The sequence below is a fragment of the Convolutriloba macropyga genome, unplaced genomic scaffold (assembly GCF_964194025.1).
Source record: "Convolutriloba macropyga unplaced genomic scaffold, txConMacr16.3 SCAFFOLD_1066, whole genome shotgun sequence".
NCBI classification, from domain to species: Eukaryota; Metazoa; Xenacoelomorpha; order Acoela; family Convolutidae; genus Convolutriloba; species Convolutriloba macropyga.
The window spans coordinates 725-21,491 of NW_027452955.1; the positions used below are offsets into that span (position 1 = coordinate 725).

The 20,767-nt window shown below is 37.2% G+C and overlaps 1 protein-coding gene across 1 annotated transcript; it reads right to left on the reverse strand.

Annotated features, from left to right (window-relative positions):
- Positions 1 to 6,322: 6,322 nt before the first annotated feature.
- LOC142357930 (F-actin-monooxygenase MICAL1-like) lies at positions 6,323 to 20,767 on the reverse strand. Its single transcript, XM_075409421.1, has 5 exons — positions 20,560 to 20,767; positions 15,881 to 16,118; positions 11,679 to 12,794; positions 9,973 to 11,016; positions 6,323 to 6,624 (listed from the first exon to the last, which is right to left on the reverse strand). The coding sequence occupies exons 1-5, from the start codon at positions 20,560 to 20,562 to the stop codon at positions 6,326 to 6,328; spliced, it is 2,700 nt and encodes an 899-aa protein (XP_075265536.1). The 5' UTR covers positions 20,563 to 20,767; the 3' UTR covers positions 6,323 to 6,325.

A 20,767-nucleotide genomic window follows, 5' to 3' on the forward strand; every position in this document is an offset into this window, starting at 1 on the left:
TTCATTTCATGAAAATTGATGTTTTAAGAAATATATTCAACTAAGGAAAAGCCTATAATAAAAGTATTGCCAATTGAAAGAAATCCGAAGTGCCGGAAAAACAATTTTTTGAGTATGCCAATAATTCATGTTTTTGACTTATTAGATGAACTTAAACTGCTTTACATAATAATGTTTTGATCTACAGTTAATCCCAATCTTTTCAAAAGGGGACCGGCAGTTGCTATCAGCTAGGCCTCTTGTTTCTGATCAACCCATCAGGCTCTCGATGGGTCTCTGAGCAGAATGCGTCTATATTGTAGACTCTTGGGAGAGACAGCCTCAGTCAGCAAAAACAAAAACAAAAAAAAGAAAAAAATTCGCTCGAATCGGCCTCTGATCAGACTAGTGTGCGCTCGAATTGGCCTCTTTTCATACAAGTTTGCTCTCAAAACTGCCTCTGGTCCGACCGTCCCAGACCGACGTGACCTCTGATCAGACAAGATCCAGACCATTGCCCAGACAAAAGTGCGCTCGAATTATTCTCCAGACCCTGTAATTCAAGCGCACCCAGAACATGTGTGCGCTCAAAGATGGTCTGATCAGAGGTCACTTCGGCCTGGCCACCTCGACCTGGGAAAACTAATTGACGGCAATCTTATAACTAATATTTTACGCATGACACACTTTGGTCATCCTCAAGATTGAAAGATTAAACTGGAAATAAAATGCACTCTCCGGAGGCAATTGATGAAAGTCTTCTGGAAAATACGTTTCTTCTGGAAACAATTGTCCTGTATTATTTTAATATTAGCGAAACTTTTCCTTTTAGCTGAAAGTTTACATGCTTTTTTGCTCCCGTTACACGCAGCGCGATTAAGATGCATTTACTAAAACTATGCAATTAAATTAGCGTGTAACCGTGGCCCAATTGTACGATGACTTGCTCTTGAAGAACAAACTGCAAGATAAAATACGATAAGAGAGGTCCAAACAACTTCAAAAAATGTATATAATAGTGTCAAATTCCTGAACCCAAGAAGTAAAGCGCTTGAATTATATATCAAAAGACAGAGAGTCAGATCTCTAGGTTTTAGCAAAATTCAGAGACATGGCACCGATAATTTTTCAGTGACCAGAGTAAAATTTGTAATGAACCTTTGATGATGCATCATTGAGTTTCTATGAAAGGGTGTCCCGCTTTTTTTCACCCCTATTCATTTAACCCACTATCATTTAACCCCGATTTATTCACCCCTGTATAATTTAACCCCTCCATCTTTTAACCCGTCTATCATTTCACCCCGATTTTAATTGTTCTATAAAACAAGGATTATTAAATTAGCAATATAATCATTTGGCCATGCCTCAGCGGCCCGTGGGACTTGATATGAAACTATCACAACCCCAGGTTACCCACCTTAGACGAAACTTTGAAAACTTACTAAGACTTATAAGCTGCCGTATAAAACTTACAAAACTTTGTACGGCACCGTATAAGGCCGTAATAAGTTTTCTACGGCACCGTAACCAATTGATGTAATTACTGATTTTTAAACTCTAAATCCCTAAAATCGACTTTAAATCTATCGCTTATCTAATACAACTCACTTTTTCATCACTTTATGGCACTGGGTATAACTTTTTAAATCTCTGAAAAATTACAAAACTTAGTACGGTGCCTTATAAGGCCGTATCAAGTTTTGTAATTTTTCTAAGGTAAAGTTTTTGAACTTTAATTTGCTCTGCAGGTAGCCCTCGTGGTCAAAAAATATACCTCGAAACAGTTCGAAGTTGCAAAAACTTCTTACGCCTCTTCTTAGGTCGTACCGAACACTTTGGAAGTCTAATGATATCTTTTGCAGTTCATGTCAGATATTCAGCCTGGTATTTTAGAGTTCAAGCCTGGTATTTTACCTAGTGCTCTTCTCAAAGTCTCCTATAGTTGTTTGTTTGTAACTCCGCCGTAGCCGGTCCCCAGCCCGGATGAGAAAGGAGGAGGGAAACACACCCAGAACATACTGGAAAAGTCTCAAAAAGTCGGTTTTTCAACTTGACTGGAGCCTTTTCCGACAATTTTCCAGCTATTATTTGACCTTAAAAACCTTATTAATCTTGGTACGGCCGTAGTACGGCACCTTATTAATCTTGGTACGGCCTTAGTACGGTACCTTAGAAATCTTAGTACGGCCTTACTACGGCCCGTAGAAAACTTAACAAGATCTTAGTACGGTTTTGATCAAAGACTTATACGGTGCCGTACTACGGCCTTACCAAGTTTTCCAAGTTCGGGCAACCTGGGACCGAACGTGGGATTAATTTATTTACTTAATTATGACAAAACATGCCTTTAGTTTCGACTGCTAATTGGCGGGATGAAATCATAGAGGGGTGAAATGATAGAGGCGTTAAATGATAGAGGGGTGAAAAAATCGGGGTTAAGTGAATAGGGGTGAAAAGAAGTAGAACCCTATGAAAGTACTATAGTTCATCAATGGAAATCAATGGGAGCCAACCCAGCGTTATACAGCCTGCATGACAACTATCATTACTAATCAGTCAATTACATTAGATTAGCCAATTAGATTTTGGTCCATTTCACGTCATTCATTCAATCAGACCAAAGTTAACCAAGGCTGATGTCACAGACCGAAAACGCCTCTGTTAGAACTGGACTTCGAATGCGTGATTTTTTGTTGCTGGGAATGCGCTCGAATTGACCTCCGATTAGGCTGAAGTGTGTACGGAAACCATGTTCCGATTAACAGATCTGCGCTTTATGAGCAGATCCAAGTACTATCGATTCGAACTCTGCTCAGACTGAAGCTCGTACATTTTTTTTCTGCGCTCGACTGATTCTTATCAGAGCTGATTCTGTTCAGGACTTCAGCCTTGAAGTAAATGTTGCCAGCGTCTACGTTGTGAAATATGGTGACTAAGGAACAATTGTATTTTGCATATAATTTTATATAATATAATATTAAATACTTTTAAAAATAATTTCATAATATAAATTATATATATATATATATATATATATATAAATATATGTATTTATAGTAATTTGTACTAAAGGCCAAATGTTATATATGATTTTTTGGTATAAAATGTTTTTTTCGCTATAATCCACAATTAAGCGCAATTATGACTAGAAGTTTTGATGTTGTGCGTTTGCACACAATTTTCGGACTGCACTCATCTAAATTATTGGCAAAACAATCGGCCAATTCAAGCAGAGATAAGAAAAAAAAATGGAAGGTAAAGCTTCATATTTTAAAGCTTTAATAATAATAATAAATTGTTCTCAAGTATGTATAAACAAACAACATTGTTCAATGAGGTTTACATATACATACTCAAAAGGTCATCAAAAGGCAAAAAAGCCTAGTCGTGTGATGGCTTTGGGAAGCAGTTTGTTAGCAAATAGGGGTGGGGGTAGGGTGTTGATATTGGTTTGTTTTTAATGTTTAAATAGATTGAGTGACAGCAAGTACACGTGAGGAAACAGTTGAGTTTTTGTAAAAGGATAAAAATAAAAAAAAATGTCTTTATAAGATCTATAAATATAAGTGCAAACAGAGATTAGAGTCACTAATCACCAAGTAATTTTCGGTGATTGAAAAGTGCAAGCTTGGATGTTCAATTGCAATTCGCGACATCGTGTCAGAAGTAACAATTAGGTCACGAAAAAATTGGCAAAAAACTAGGGCTTTATCAGAGAACCAGTGAAAGATTTCGAAAGTAACTGACATCTCTGTCATTAATTTTAAATAAAAAACCACACAATTAGGCCACTAAGACTTCAGTGGAGCCCTGATATGAAGTGTTTATATTGAGATAAAGAGACAAGACAACAAAAGTACAACAATAGGGTAAAAGAAAAGAAACAACACGGACAAAAATCAACGGTGCTTTTTTCCCGAAAAAGATCGAAGTAAAAAAATTTCATTGAAAAATAAAGCATGTCTTTTTTACCAATGGTTTCCACTGGGTTGCAGCTGGGCGCAGCCATCAATGAAAATAGTACAACAGTGAAAAGGTAACGATTTTCAAGTAAAAGTTGAAAAAAATCAATTAACATTTTCGAAAACGAACAATTTTAAGGTAACAGAAAGCGAAAATTATTGTATTCAAATCATATATAATTGCCCTGTTCGGCCCTAATAAAACTCATTGTACCCCTTCATTATTGAGGTTCAATAATAAAAAACAATAAATTAAACAAGTACAGGCGAACATCAAGAACACGCTAAACGTTTACAAAAACACAGTATCGGATCCAGATACGAAATTACATAAAGACTAAAAAGGTACGAATTTTCACCTATGCTCATCAGGAAATCACGTGTTCCCTTATTCAACCTTAATCATCTCACCTCAAGAAGTACAAAAACGCAGAATCCAAAAAAATTTATGAGACCCTAATATCAAAGTCCAAAAGACAATTAAACTGATTCATATAAACAAATAAAAGTGACAATAAAACGAAAATTTTAACACATGCGAACAAAATTGAAAACAATGTCCAAACGTTTCGTGATAACATATACAGTCAAAATCATAGAAATAATAGGTGTCCGTTAAACGATTCAAACAGTAGCATCCATGCCTGATGATAACGCATCAGATTAAAAAGCATTGGCACAAATTAAAAAGAAAAAACAGCAGTCAAAATTCCCCATCTGAAAAACAATTTAAAGAAAGAGATTTTCGAATCAGTTTACAAGAATTTTATTCTTCAAAACCAATCATTGTTCTTGTGGAGATCATATAAAGCTTTCTAAAATAATCCAAATGCCCAAATAAAATAAACAAACGACAATACGACTGATAACAGTCTTGCTATTGGTTTGAGTTGTCATCAGAAAGACAAAAGTACCTGCGGAAATAAAACATAACGCGGCAGATTAAGAGAAAATAGCCGCAATAGCTTCATAGATCTGCAGTTTCAAAAAAATATTATATGAAACAGACCAAAACATTCTTATTATATGCTCAGATGTTACATTTTGATTAGGAATCTGTCAAACTTATTGCTGCTTCTAATTACTGCTCTCAAATAACCATCTTTAAGAGTGGAACACATTCACTTGAACTTATCTCTTTGAATTAAAGAAAGGAAAAGTCAATTTTAGAGTCAGGAAGTCATTTTTGAGAGTCAGGTATGTCACCAGTGACATAAAACTTCATCATGCGAATGAAAAAACATAGCAGGAGAAGTCCTGACGTACAATTCAAAGTATTTTCATTGACTAAAAAAACTAGACCTAAAACGGACTCTGATTGGATTGGAAAAACCATTTAGAAAAAAATGCGATCCAAAAAATCGAAAAAACATTAAAAATCAAAGTGAAATTGCCGCATGTGAACAAAAACCACTAGCGAGAAAGCGAATTTTTGTTCAAACACCGTTTTCTCACTCTACTTTAAATTTAGTGCGAAAAAATTTCACGCTGCAAAACCTCTCGCTTTTTTGCTCCATTTCCTGTTTCGGCGTGACCAAAATCACTACTCCAATTTGACTTCAAAAATCATGAAAATGTGTGAACAGATCTTAAAAAAAAGACAGCGCCCCAATACAATTCAAATTCTTTGAATTGCAAAAAAAACGTGCTCCACTAAGGGTGAAAAATGACGTCACGCACACAATTCAGTTGAAATTTCATTAATGGTCGAACAAAAACAGATTTTAAGTGGATGTGACATAATATGGTCGTAACAAAAATCTTGACGACGAAATGAAAAAAAAACTGGCATACAGTTCAAAGAATTTTCCTTAAACAAACAAATAAAATACAATGAATTATGAATGGATTGGCAAAACCATTTTGAAACAATCTGATTAAAAATCTAAAAAACAGTAAAACTCAAAGTGAAATTGCTCATGTAAATAAAAAATCAAAAATAAGAAAGGAAAAAAATGGCTCAACCAACAACTAGGCCTTAAATGAACAATGAATGGATTGTTGCAAATATTTTAAAAAAAGTTCTTTCAATAAATCGAAGAAAACAGTAAAAATCAAAGCAAAATTGCCTCAATTGAGCAAAAAATTGCCAGAGAGACAGCGAATTTCTGTTCAAATACCGTTTTCTCACTCTAATTTAAATTAAGATTGAAAAAAATTCACGCCGTAAAACCACTCTTTTTTTTGCTCCACTTCCTGTGTCGGCGTGACCAAAGTCACTACTCCAATTTGACTTCAAAAATCATCAAAATGTGTGAACAGATCTTAAAAAAAACAGCACAGCAATATATACAGCGTGATATATACTAATCAGCAGTCATTGGGCTGGCAAATCTGTTTAATACCTAAGCTAACAAGCTGATCTGAGAGACATAACACTGTTATACAATATTTTTAATTCTTTTGAGCAAACTAAATACAGGAAAGTCAGTAGATGCGACAGTATTCTGTCGTTTTAAATCTAAATGTGGCAACGAGCTACTATGCTTCAATTTAGAACCCCCTTCAGTTGAAGGGTTTACATCGTCTCCCCTCATCAAGTTTCGAACCTCTGTCGGTTTCACGATCGGTAGGGCTGTCAGGGTTTTGTACCGGGTGGCTGGGTCGATCGAAAAGGAGGCGTCGTAGCTTCTAATGGCACTGGATTGGAGGTTTTTCAGGAAAAGGTAGAGCGATTCCTTGTATGGGATTTGTTTTTTTTTAACTCTGCACTTCTACTTTATTCACCATTTTAATCGCCAAGCGAGGAAAACGTTAAAACTAACTTGGAGATTGTCTAAAACTTAGGAAAATCGTCGAAAGCACTGAAAATTAGACATAAATATGCAATTCAGGAAGCTCACAGAAATCTAGAAAAATGCCAAATACATCCTGTGGAAAAGGTAGAAAAACGTTGGGGGGGGGAATACGGGGACAACGGATATCTGTATACGGATTCAAGTTCTCGTATTTCACATTTACACAATCAAAAATAGCCGCCATATTGCAGGAAAATAGCCGCGATAGACGCTTGTGGCCTTCCATGGAATTGAAACAACTAAAGAAATAAGATAGACAGATTGACCACCAGTGCTTTAATAGACCACTAGACTTCTTGGGTTCGGACTGTAATTTTTATGAGACACATATGCTCAATAAGGAAAAAACCCCAATCGATTTTTTTTCAAAATTAATATTCGAAATCAAAAACTCAAGACTCTAATACCCAAGAATTAGGGCATGTACGTTTGGCACTACTTCGATGCACACTATTGATCTTTAACTATTAAAGGTTCATAAAAATTAAATTTCACTAAGTGAGTTCATTAAGTTAAGTCACTTTTTTGAGCGAGGTATGTCACGCAATTGACCTAAAAGCAGAACAAATGACGTAATGAACACAAATGTTGAACTGCAAAGCATTAGAATACACTGAAATTGAAAAAGTCAATGGTCGCAAGAATCGTCGATAGAGACGACGAATTAAAAATCATAGAAGGAAGAATTCCGGAAAAGAATCGAAGATAGCTTCGCCAAAAAGTGAGCCTGTCGATCTTCTAGTTTTTTTTACTGCAGTAAGCATCAAAGAAGAGAGAAGAATACCTTAATTGTTTACAATAAAAGACAAAATTTAACTAAAAAAAAGTATTTTAAAGAAAAAATTCTATTTGTACAAGAACAATTACAAAGTGAAAATAATACTTCAAATAATCGAGACAATTTAATCACTTACACAAATTCGGTCAATCCACAGAAAGCACAAAAACCTCTATAATTTGAAAAAAGCGAAAAGCTAGAAAATTTAGAAAAAGTTTAACAATTAATTGCATTTTTTGTCAAAAATCAAGGAAATAAACAGCTTGGTACCAGAAAACCCCGGATTTAATTTGTAATAGAAACTGCCCGCAAGCATTGGGCTGACAATTAGTCAAAATTAAAAGCAATACATTACAATAATAGGTCAGAAACAGCTAAAATAGCTTTAAACCCAGAGAATTATTTGAAAAAACATTCAATTTAGCGTAAAGCTCCCGTTTATTACCAAAAGCCTTCGAAACAATCTCAAAGCAACCTTCAAAACTATAATTTTATTCTGAAATAGCCTCTTAGGCATCATAGAATTTTCAAAAAAAAAACAGAAAGAAAACGCTTGAAAACTTGGCGCGTGAACGAAAAAAAAATGCTTCGCTTAGCGAAAAATTTTTCACACCTCTTTTTATCGCTCTGTTTGAAAAGAAAGCGCGAACAAAAGAAACAATCTCTCTTCTCAGCTATTCGAATTTGTTCACTGAAACTTTTTGAACATTATTCACTTCTTCAACTTCCGGTTTTCTAGCTCGCTCACTTATCAAAAATAAAAACAGAAAACAATAAAGTCTCTTCGAGTCTTAAAACACCACAATATCCCCAATAATAGCCGCTATTGCTTCGCTGCTATTGAAAAAATTTTCTAAAATGCAAGCTCTATTTGAAATTTTTGGGTTAAGATAGGCTTACGAAAATATGATAAATAGAAAAAAAAGAGAACGGAAGGGCTATTCAAAACTTTAGTTCAAAAATGTGAAATTTGATTTTGTACTTACGAATTAATTTCGAAATTAGATTTGGCGTCCGTTAACTTGAAATTTCAGCAAAAGGGAACTGATGTTTTAGTAACACTTGGACTTATTCTTGGTTGATAATCAGTTCAACTTGGAGTTTTGCACAGAAAAAGATATGAAAAGTAGTAAATTGTTTTGGGATTAGAATCTGTTTCAGGAAGAACTGTTCCCGGGCTCAGGCCTCGAATTATTAGAAGTCTCAAAGAAGACTTTAGTAGGGAGGGTTTTTATTGACTAAAATCATACAGTCGACCTCCTACTTAAAGTCAACAAAAATAGTATTAGGTAGTCAAACGGAACTCTTTTTATAAGCGCTTACGTTCAACCATTGTCTTTTTATAGGCATTTTCAGTCGACATGCTCTTTTCATGAGTTGAGAAACAGAATACTAATAGTACAGCCAATTCAAATTCATCGGTCGGGCATGATATTTTTGAGAGTGGAGCAAAAGTCTTATCATAAGCCTGCTTATGCAAATTAGGAAATTATTTACTCAAAACTTCTCGCTGCTTCCATACATACAGAAATTGCAACCGAGCCTAGACTAAACAGAAGTGTACCAGGGCAATCCAGCTTGAAAATAGCAGAAAAACTTCCAAAGAGTCTGAGGATTTTTGTCTTCAGCAGCTATCGCAGCCGGAGTACACTGCCAGATTATTTGATTGACGGAAACTACATAACTGAATTGAAAAGTTCGACTCCCTAATAGCCATGATGAAAGTGTTGCTGTTTCCAGTTTTTTTCGCTTCCAAAATCATGATTTATCCTGTTTGAAAAACAGTTTTTTTGGTGAGTAATGATTCCTCGGAATTTGAAAAGATGAAGGACGATAAATGGTGAACAACTTATGAGCAACAATGAACAATAAAGACGCAGGTAAAGTTTTCAAGGCAAAATGCACACTCATCAAAACACTTTTGTTTGCCTCATGATTTGTCAAACGCTCAGCCCATTTTTTGAAATTCACCATTTTGTGTCGAGCAAAAGTCGAGAAGATCATTTGGGAAAAACAAAAGACCGGCGTGAAAATATTGAATCCTTTAAAAGTCGAGCTGAATTCCAGATGTTTGTTAAAGTCAAGCTAAAGTTGTATCGAAGACTATTTGGGTCGGACACTGTCTTTTCATGCCACCTTTCAATCCTGGCCTTTAGAAAAGACGAGGTCTAAGCCTGGGTTGTATTAAGGTTTTCGTAGAAATTGTCATTAATCCAAAAATTGATCACTTTAAAACCTGATAATTGTTTATGAGATTGTTGTTATGAGATGCGTATTCTCATAAAATACTATCAAAAATAATTATGCGTATTTAGCACATTCTAACAAAATTAGCATTTCAGAGTTACTTAAGGACATAAAAAAGGAGAGCATGTTCAAACTTCGCGCGTTTAGTAGTTAATAAACCTCGTCAGTTACCTTTATTATAAAAAAAAAAACAAATCCCGTCCCTGAAGCGCTAAGGACAACAACGGTTGGTCAGGTAATGACGAAAAAATCTTCAACACCCAAGCAGCATCGAAAACACTCATGAACCCCTTAGCCAAACCTGACCCTGTTTTCCAAAATGGATGAATTAAGCTATCGCCCACCAAAAATAACATCATACTCTGGCCATTCGATTCCAGAATTCTTCCGGCGTGATTCGCGGTAACATTCGGGGAACAATAAAACAAGGAAACGTCTGGCTTTCCATGTTTATTCTGTGCCATTGTTAGAGGGTAATACTGTCCGTGTGTTGCGTAATTCGCAGACGCTGTTGCGTAATCGGCTAAAACCTCGTGATTGATATTTTCTGACGTCATCGTTTTCATTTTATTGTTCGGGTAGTACTGTTTTATAGCACCATAATGTTTTAGTATAAACGGGTTGGCAGTCATGATAAAATAAAGTTTGTCGAGGTCATAGTGCATAACTGTTTGGTGAAAAAACCCTTTCTCGATAGCCTGTTTTACATTATGGGCATAACCGTCATTAGTTCTAGAAGTTCGAGGGGTTTCAAGACCAATGATTGACTTCGGGTTCAAAAAGTTGGCAGTTATTCCAAAACCAGGCTGGACCGACTTTTTGTCGTTCTGTTTTTCCGTAAACAGACCTTCGGGAAGAGCAATATTTTGACCACTCGCACACATCAAAACGTGAACAGGGAAGTTGTTCAAATTGAAGGGCATATTAAGTGAGCTAAGGTTGTTTTTGTTTATCTTGAAGAGGCATGAAAAATTGTTTGTTATTGACTCGGAAGGGTACCGGATGTCAACAAACTGTACGTTGGTCACAATTGTAACTCCTAAGAGCAGGGCGACTTTGACTAACACGACTTGGGTGAGAGAAATTGGGTAAACATTTTCGACAGTGCTTGAGCATCGAGATGACGAGAACCGACCCCCGAGGTGGTTCGACCCGAGTGATATCAAGTCGTCGATGACAAAACTCCAAAGGTAGATGCAATTGGTTCGGGAGAAGTCGGTTCGTTTCTCAGCTAGCACCACTCGAGCACCTAAAAAAAATTTAATCACGTTTTACATTTTTGTTTAGTTTTGAGGAAAAGAAGCCGAGGAGAGCACATAAGAGGCAACAGTCGAAAAGAGGAGTCTTTCAGATTATAGCTCCTCAAAATTTTAGCATCCTCTCCTTTTAATAACCATGATTGGGGGTATAGGTTATATGGCCACTAAGTGCGCGGGGGGGGGGTGGGTGGGGTTATAAGGGGAAATACCTGAAAAGAGTTTCGAATCAAGGGTGACTAATCTGTGATCAACACTTTAAATATCAAAGTCACGCCATAAATATGTCATAGCTCCATTTGTATTTCCGAGTTTCCTAGTTACATCGCGGTTCGTATGATTTATATTATCCACATTTATGAAAATTCTACCGCTGGTTAGTTCGTACCATGTCATAAGTTGCTTTTTTGTCATAAGTTGAATCGATCTTTCTCCGCTTTCCGGAGTTTGGCAACATTGCCCAGAGACATGAATATTTGGGAAACGCGCAAATATTTTTCCTCTTTAATACTTTACACGATCTAGGATAGTTTGCAAAAAAAGGAAATCAAAACCTGCAAAAAATTTCTTGTTTTTGGGATTTGATTAATTTTTGTTTACACACAAATACTTTTGTGTATAAATCGAGAATAAAAACAAGTTTTGTCTAACTAGCCTAAAAAAGCACATTCAATAGCCGCTCTCAATCCACAAGGCCCAGCACCAATCACAACCACGTTTTTGGCTAAGCACACATTCTGCTTATTGTACACTGTCGTCTTCATTTTGTCTCCAAGCATTCTCGCCACGTGAACAAACGCCTTTGAACTCATCAAATGCGGCGCCAGATTTTTAAACGTCCGTGTTCTGCAAGCCGAACTGTCAACTTGGCATAAATTACAGAGTTGTTTGAAAGTTAGCAGAATTTCTGCCAATTCTAAAGAGTTCGAAAATTGGGTGAAAAGCTGTAAAGGTGAATTGCAGTTTCTAATTTGCGCCCAGGAAAAATTCCGACTCGAATTAGGCATTTCGTCGAAAGAGTCTAAACTATCGTCCAATTTGTAGTTTTCGATTGTTAATTTTTCGCTTGTTTCAAGCCGAGTTTTTTCTTGTTCAGTTTCAATCTCGGCAGAACAATTTTGTAGCTCTTCGGTTTTGAGTTGTGACTTCAAAACATCTGTCGATTCGTAATTTTTGTCATTAACAAGCTTCATACTAGCCAACGTAAAATTAGCTGCACAATTTTGGCTTAATTTTTGTTCTTTCTCTTTATATCTATCAACGTATTTGTTATCGCACGAATTTGGTATTAAAAATGATTTTGTTAAACTATCTGATAAACCGCTCGTTGAAAGCTCGATCTGAAAAACTTCTGACTTTGTCACTTCAGGCGTTGTTATTGAAGGTCGAGGCGATAAAACTCTAGGTGTCGCTAAATGTGGTATTTTGTATGTTAAATTTTTAAGATTGTCGTATTTTCTGCCTCCAACTCTTAGAGCGAGACTGGCGGAGATGTCTAGGTTTTCGGATTTCGTTCCGTTTTTTGCAATTGGTTTTTGGGTTTTTCTCGGGGTTCTGGGAGTTTTCAAACTTTTTCGGCTAAGCGGACGTCGGTCAGATAGAACATTTGATTCTGGTCGGGTTTTGTCAGTTAAATTTGGCGTTTGAGTTTGTGTTGCAGCCGCTGTAATTGTGGCCGAGTTGTAACTGGCAGTGAGATTGTCATTGTTTGAAGTTTGATGTGAGGTCTGAGGGCTTTCGTACTGTTTGGAGACAAGAACCTCAGCGCGACCTAAAAAAATAATGAAATTTTTAATCTACCCATGTCGAGGAGGCCAGACCGAAGTGACCTCTGATCAGACCATATTCGAGCACACTTGTTCCCGGTGCGCTCGAATTACATGGTCTAGAAGGGCAACGAGCGCATTTTTGTCTGGACAATGGTTCTGTCTGGATCTGGTCTGATCAGAGGTCACTTCGGTCTGGGCGAGTGCACACTAGTCTGCTTAGTGGCCGATTCGAGCGATTTTTTTTTCAAGTTTGTTTTTTTTACTGACAGATCTCTCTTCAAGAGTCACCAATACAGGAGCTTTCTAATCAGAGACTCATCGAAAGTCTGATGGGTTGATCAGAAACAAGGGTGATAGCAACTGCCGGTTCCCTTTAGAAAAGCTTTAGAATAACTGTAGATCAAGGCGCTATTATGCAAAGCTGTCTATTTTTATCGGCACTTGATTTTTCTTTTCAATAGCAATATTGTTATAATAGGCTTTTCCTTAGTTGAATTTATCAATGAAAACATCAATTTTCATGAAATGAATAAATTACAACAATATTGAGAGATTTGTCTGATCAGAGGCGGATACGAGCGCACATTAGTCTGATCAGGGGGTAAGTTTCGGGCGTACAATGTTCTGATCAGAGGATATTTTCGAGCGCAATTTCAACGCACCCGGTGCTTCGAGCGCACTGTATTCTGATCATAAGACAAATCAGTCTGGGTCGGTCTGATTAGAAGTCATTTGTGTCTGGGTGGCGTTATCCGAGGCCATTTCGGTCATTAAGTTTTCCATTAACAAGATCCCAAAACTTATAATTGGAAAAGTTGTGAGCAAGACCCAAGCCACCTCCGATCAGATCATTTGGATCACACACGTGATTTTTAATGAGACCCAAGTTACAATATCTGGAAAGAGATAGGGTCCACGATAGTCTGGTCCATGTTCGTAGTATACGCAGTTTGACCAAAAATTGATTAGGAGTCTTGAAAAGTGTCTTGCAAAAAGAAATCAAATTCTGGAGATGTTTGGATCATAAGTTGAACTAAAGCCTGATCAAAGAGTAATATCTGTCGGCAATGATTTGACCAATCCTTTTCTAACATTTTTTGGGGTCTTAGAAGTAAAATTGAAGCCATTTTGAAACTAACACTGGTAAATATATTGAGAAGATAAATAACTTTTTGAAATTAAAGTTCAGTACTGTGAGTTTGAATTGAATATTTCCTTCAACTTTCAACAACCTTTAACAATTATAATACACCATTTGATTAGAGAAAAAAGTCTGTTGATTAGTCTAACCAGAGGATTTCACAAAATAGATTGAGCCGCTCGGAACTGAGTATAGCGCCCGCAGTAATATGGCATGCTCTGATCAGGGACTGATCAGCTACAGCTCGCCCGTAATATTTTTTGGGTCGAATGAAGGTCTGATCAGATTTCATTTCGGCCTAGGACAGACAGGCCCGAGGTCCAGTTCGGCAAAGAGTCTGATTAAAAGGGCCAATAACTCCTTGCAACGTTGACTACACCGGATAAAATATTAGTTTCAATTTTACCCTAATTTATTTAAAACTTCAGTTTTACAACTGTTCAGGCAAGGAAGTCTTCCCTACTAAAATTAAAGTTACGTATTAGAGTTTTCTACTGCAACCAATCCCTTCCCTGGAGATGAGCGCATTTAAATCTTACAAGATGATTCAAAACTTGCGAGATTTCTGCCAGAATCTTGCAAGATACCTATCCAGGCAAAAAAATAAATCACTCATGTTTTAGAAAACACATTTGAACCAAATTGTTGTTTATTCAACAAGTTACAAAACTGAAATCAATGGAAAATTTTTTAATCAGGAGGATTCAAAATCTTGCAAGAATCTTGCAAGATCTTGCATGTTTTTCAATTCTGAAAACTTATTTGATTATGTTTGGTAGCAAAAACTAAATGAAAACCAAATAAAATGACTTTTACAAGAATTTCAATCAGCAGAACTGATTTTAATCGACTTTTTTCCAAAATACATTTTGAATGTGAAATCTTGCATTATTTTGCAAGATTTCGAATTGAAATACAATTTTCCAACAAAGAACTAGAAACAGCCATCCAAGTCCTTATTTTTAACTTCAATTTATCTAATAAATAATCCAGTTAGAAGACTGCTAAAATGTTACAAAAAAGTGAATTCTTTTCTCTCTCTCTCTCTCCCTAAAATCATTATTTACCACTATAAAAAATATTAGAGTGAAGCTCAATCAAATTACGAAGAATATCAGGATAGAAAAATCTCAAGCGTTCAGGAATTGTGAGAAATTTCAAACTTTTCCTTGAACTTTGTAAGATTCCAAAAATTCCAAAAGCAGGACAAGTGAAAACCGCAAAACTCTCCCTAAAAGCAGCAGACAGCACTGGAAGCACAGAAAATGAGATTTGAATTGGAGAAGAGATGGGAAGATTGTACGCGAAAAAAAGCTAGTTAAATTACTGTCCTCTAGTACTGAAGCTTTTGTTGGTTAGCACTTTTTAAAACTGGAAACCCACAATGTTTGCTGGAAGCGAGAAATAAAAGAGAAGATTTTTTTGATGCATACGAATTTTTGTGGCCGTCTACTTTGTCCATTCTACTCTGTCGAAAAGTAAAATTCGAATTTTTGTATACTGAACTAAAGAGAACCTTTTGTCGTGAATTCAAGATACATATCTTTTGAAATGTGTCACTTTAAGTGCACAAAATAGTTGAAGTAATGTTGATAAAAAATGAGGTAAACTAAAATTAACTTTTTTACATCAACAACAGGCCAATCAAGAGTACAAATTCTTATTGAGAAGTAAAGTCAACATTACTCGTCCTGCAAAATTTTAATTTGTCGAGCCATATCTTCGAATTGTGAGGCAGCAACCAACTTGGGTTTAACATCCTCTAACTCAACTCAGCATCCCAAGGCAGCCCAAAATATGAATGGTTTTTGAGCCTATAGTTTCCTTATATTCTCCTAATGCAGAGTCTGGACATTAGTTTGGACGTATGTCTAAATATTAGTCTGATCAGCGCCCGGGCTCAATGATCCCGCAGTGACAAGTGGTTGACAGCAAAGGCTTTATAACCTGTAATGGCAGGCAGCTGAGCTAGAATGCGGTTGATTCTATCATGCAATTGGGCTAAGGACTCCTTCGAATATTTATCCTCCTCTTCCTCATCCTGGCCCTCCCCTTGGACACCAATGGAGGCACTCGAACAGGTTGTTTGGGTCACGTGATGAGATGACAAGCTAGCACACCTGTTACTGCTGTTGTAGATGGAATTGGAAGTTTTCATGACCGGTCGGAATTGCTTCGTCTTTTTCTTTGAAAAACAACAGGTCGAATCATTTTTTGTATTGGGTCTAAAAATCTCTAAATGTTCAGAAAATCAGAAGTACTCAATTCTTTCATTTTCATTGTTAATAAGTTGATTTATGCTGCACCAGATTGCGGCATTATGTTGTTGACAGCAACACAAAACTCATCAATGAATGTTGAAGAAACAGAAAAAAAATGATTGTTTTGCTGCGTTATAGGTAAGCATTTCATTCTGATGGATTTTGAAATGACACGGCCTGATCCCTTAGTTTCTCTCAGATTATAGCAATCATTTTGATTTTTTTTGTCAAAAATTGCTGAAACAGTACAGTTGGTTGGACACGTTTCTGTTTATACTTTTTTGAAGAAAATAAATGTTGCGCTCCTTTGGTTCGGAATTCATCTACGGCCAATCAGAATTCGGCAACAAACTCAGCAGATCAAGTTCTCAACATACATGAAAAACGTTGTCCAAAGCAAAAAACTTTACTGACCTAATTCAATTAAGTTCATTAAGAAATAGATTTATCTATTTCAGACCTAATGACAGCTTTGCAGAAATTTGGCAAACTGCCTGCTTAATTTTTATTCAAATAAATTTTTACAAGTTTACTATATTTTTCAAGGAATTTTGGAAAGATGTGAAGCTTCCTTTCTGTCGAGCTCTACTTTCGCAACTAATCGGGTTTCAATAAGGCAGCAAAAACGCCGCAAATTTTTTCGCAACTTTGCTATTTTTCTTTTGAAAACGTCGGAAATTGTCGGATTTTTTTTGAGGGAAGCAAATTGATGTAGACGTACGAATCAGTCGATATGTTACATACGAATCAGTCGGCTTGGCCATAAGTATTATTTAGTAATCATAAGTAGAACAGATATGGCTTCTTATGAAACCGCATATGATATGTCAACGGTTTGAATTTTCAATTTCTCATACCGGTTACAACCCTAGTCGAGAGAGGATGTTAATCTTGCAAGATCTTGAAAGATTCTTGCAAAATACTGTTAATCTTGCAAGATCTTGCAAGAGGATGTTAATCTTGCAAGATCTTGCAAGAGGATGTTAATCTTGCAAGATCTTGCAAGATGCTTTCAAGATTAACATCCTCTTGCAAGATCTTGCAAGATTAACATCGAAAATCCTCCTTTATTGAATCGCTCTATGATGTTGCCGTTTTTTAACGAGTTTTGTGAACAAAATAGCTTTTAATGACTCTGGCTAGTTTTTTAGGCCCTGACAAACGTCATATCAAAGCCTCCCGTGGCATCCATCTGAAATTCTTTACTGTTTTACCTTTGAAGAAAAACGCTCTTTCTCTGACTCCAAGCGCATAGAACCCCCACAACGGTCCCGTAACCACAATCTCTATTCATAAGTAGTCAGATGAGTTGAATGACAGGCCTAGATCACGCGAAAAAGTTGATCAAAGGTTTTTTTGTGGTGATAAAATAATGGTTGTTGGTGATAAACTATGTTTATGGCGAAATTCGTAAATGGTCACTTTTCTTGGGCTTCCAATCCTTTCCATAGTCATTCCATAGCAAAACGGCACTTCTACTGGGGTTGAAAAAAAGCTGGAAAAATAAAAATGGGGTGTAAAATTTTTTTGCCATAAAACATTTTTTCTCTCGGGCCTAAACAGAAAATTTCATATTGACATTACCGGTGATATAGCAGTCAGAAAACAAAATCTTTTAAAAAAGCTGTTTGATAGGTTTTTCATTAACATAGCTTCTAACGACTGTGGCTAGTTTGTTAGGCTCTGATAAACGTCAAATCAAAGCCTCCAGTGACATCAATCTGAGATTTTTTATTGTTTTACCTGACGTTGTTGTTCAATTTTCTCTTTTTCTGCAGGATTCGGTGACACCCGAGGACGAGGAGACGACACCCGAGGAGCCCTGGGTGGTGGAGACGACCTTTGGTGTTGGTGGTGGAGTCGTCACCCCTTCTGCATGGACTTCGCGTCTTCGGTTTGGTCGGTAAGTTGTGTCGTTCCCCCCTTTTCCTGTTTTCGGGCACTCTCAGTGCTCTCCGCTTTTTGCGCGCTTCTTAGGCTTTGCTTTGTTTTGGGCACGTGCTTTGCCCTTTTTGCCTGCGCCACTTAGGATTAAGGTTTTGCGTTGCTCTTTGTACCCCTTCCCATCTAGGCTTTTTGGCGCAGGCCTTAGGTGTTGCTTTGCCGGGCTTTGCTTTTGCCCATAGTGTGCTTAGGTTAAGGTGGGTGGTCTCTCCTGTGCCCGCGCCGATTTAGGAGCTAGGTTTTTGCGCTTCTGTTTCGCTTTTCCCTCCCCACTTAGGTTTCGGCGCGGGCTTTAGGTGTTTCTTGCTGGGCTTTGCTTTGCCCTGGTGTGCTTTGGCTCGGTTTGGGGGGGTACCCTTGCGCTTATGCGCTTGGGATTTCTTTGCTGTTCTGTGCTGTTCAGTTTTCTCTTTTTCTGCAGGATTCGCCGACACCCGAGGACAAGGAGACCTGGGTGGTGGAGACGACCTTTGGTGTTGGTGGTGGAGTCGTCACCCCTTCTGCATGGACTTCGCGTCTTCGGTTTGGTCGGTAAGCTGTATCGTTCCCCCCTTTTCCTGTTTTCGGGCACTCTTAGTGCTCTCCGCTTTTTGCAAGCTTCTTAGGCTTTGCTCTGTTTTGGGCAAGTGCTTTGCCCTTTTTGCCTGCGCCACTTAGCATTAAGGTTTTGCGTTGCTCTTTGTACCCCCTCCCATCTAGGTTTTTTGGCGCAGGCCTTAGGTGTTGCTTTGCCGGGCTTTGCTTTTGCCCATAGTGTGCTTAGGTTAAGGTGGGTGGTCTCTCCTGTGCCCGCGCCAATTTAGGAGCTAGGTTTTTGCGCTTCCGTTTCGCTTTTCCCTCCCCACTTAGGTTTCGGCGCGGGCTTTAGGTGTTTCTTGTTGGGCTTTGCTTTGCCCTGGTGTGCTTTGGCTCGGTTTGGGGGGTACCCTTGCGCTTATGCGCTTGGGATTTCTTCGCTGTTCTGTGTTGTTCAGTTCTCTTTTTCTGCAGGTTTCGGTGACACCCGAGGACGAGGAGACGACACCCTACGACGAGACCACAGTCACTTGAAAATGAAAAGAAACAAAATTGTTTGAAAAAAAAACTCAATGAAAAATGAAAAAAGAAGAAAAGAAGATCAGCGAAGGCAGTCGTCTGTTGTTTTCTTGTGCTAGATTGGTTTTTTCGATGTGAGGTTTTTTTTGTGTCGTTTCTTTTAAATTCAAATTTCATCTGCTTTCCTGAGTTTCTTCTCATAAGAACTAGGTCTAGGATAGGAACGTTGTTTTTTGTTACTAAAATAGGATAAGATTGGACTTCCGCGGCTTTTTTAGGCGCTTTTTTTGTTTAGGATAGGTTAAGGAGCGAAAAAATCTGCTAAATATGCTGTTAATCTTGCAAGATCTTGCAAGAGGATGTTAATCTTGCAAAAAATTGTTTATCTTGCAAGATCTTGCAAGAAAATCTTGCAAGATTATGCATAATCTTGCAAGATCTTGCAAGATTCTTGCAAGATTAACATCCTAATTTGACTAGGGAGTTCCAAAGAAGAAAAATTTTGAGTGCGAGCCCTTAATAACTTTTTTTCGCAACCAAACGTAAGATGTCTCAATCAGCGTTTGTTTGTTTTTTGATCTTTAGAACAGTCGAAAATCTAAATTTGAACCAATGTGCCTAAAAAACGTGCAGAATTGTGCTGATTTTTTGAAAAAGTTATTGTCTCAATTAAATGTTAAAAACTTTCCTTTTGCCAAAATTCTGCTGAAATTTTTTACTATACTTTAATTTTGTAATTTTTTTTCAGTTAACGCAAAGATTAGATAGTGGTACTCACTGGCTGTCAATTTAGGACGGCAACCAAATAAAAACTAAAAAAAAGCAGTTTCCCTTATGTCCTCCTCACAGCGGTTCTGTTTACCGCACTCAGATTCAAAATACGTTATTTTATAGAATCTATTCTGCCCCCCCCCCCCCCCCACGTTCTTCTAACCTCAACCCCCAGAAATTTTATATGCCAACTTAGCTCGGGTAGAACAGAAAATGTCACGATATTATGTAAAATAAGCAGGCGCTTTGACGGTCTGTAAATTAAATGCTCCCTGAGTTGTTGTCGACCGAGATTGGATCCAAAACTTTGTTCGGGTTAACAACCACCGATATCTCTCTAAAAGGGGCAGCCATTTTCATTTTAGGTTGTGAAAACGTTAGAAATAAACGACCATGTTCCACTTATAGATATCTAAGTTCATTATACAAAAATACAAATTTGCTCATATGTGACTATTGTCTCGAATCTAGTGTCCTCTCCAGGTGGTCATTTAATTTGGTTTCGCGTGAGCAAATATGCAAAAATGGATTCCCTGATCAGAGACCAATAACCTGGTGGAAAATAGGACCCGAGCAGGTTTTGGCATTTTTTTTGTTTTGTTAAACTGCACTCACCATGTATTTACCTTGATTGTCAACACAATTTAACCAGACTACAACAAATAATTATGCCCATAGTATTAAGCCATTCAAAGCAATCAGAAAGTATAATCGCACAATAAAACCTTTCAAATATTCAATTGAAAATAACCGCCGTGTATAATAATTATGCATAAAATCTTGAAGCGTGCTGAAAATATTTAATTCAATGCTCGAACGACTG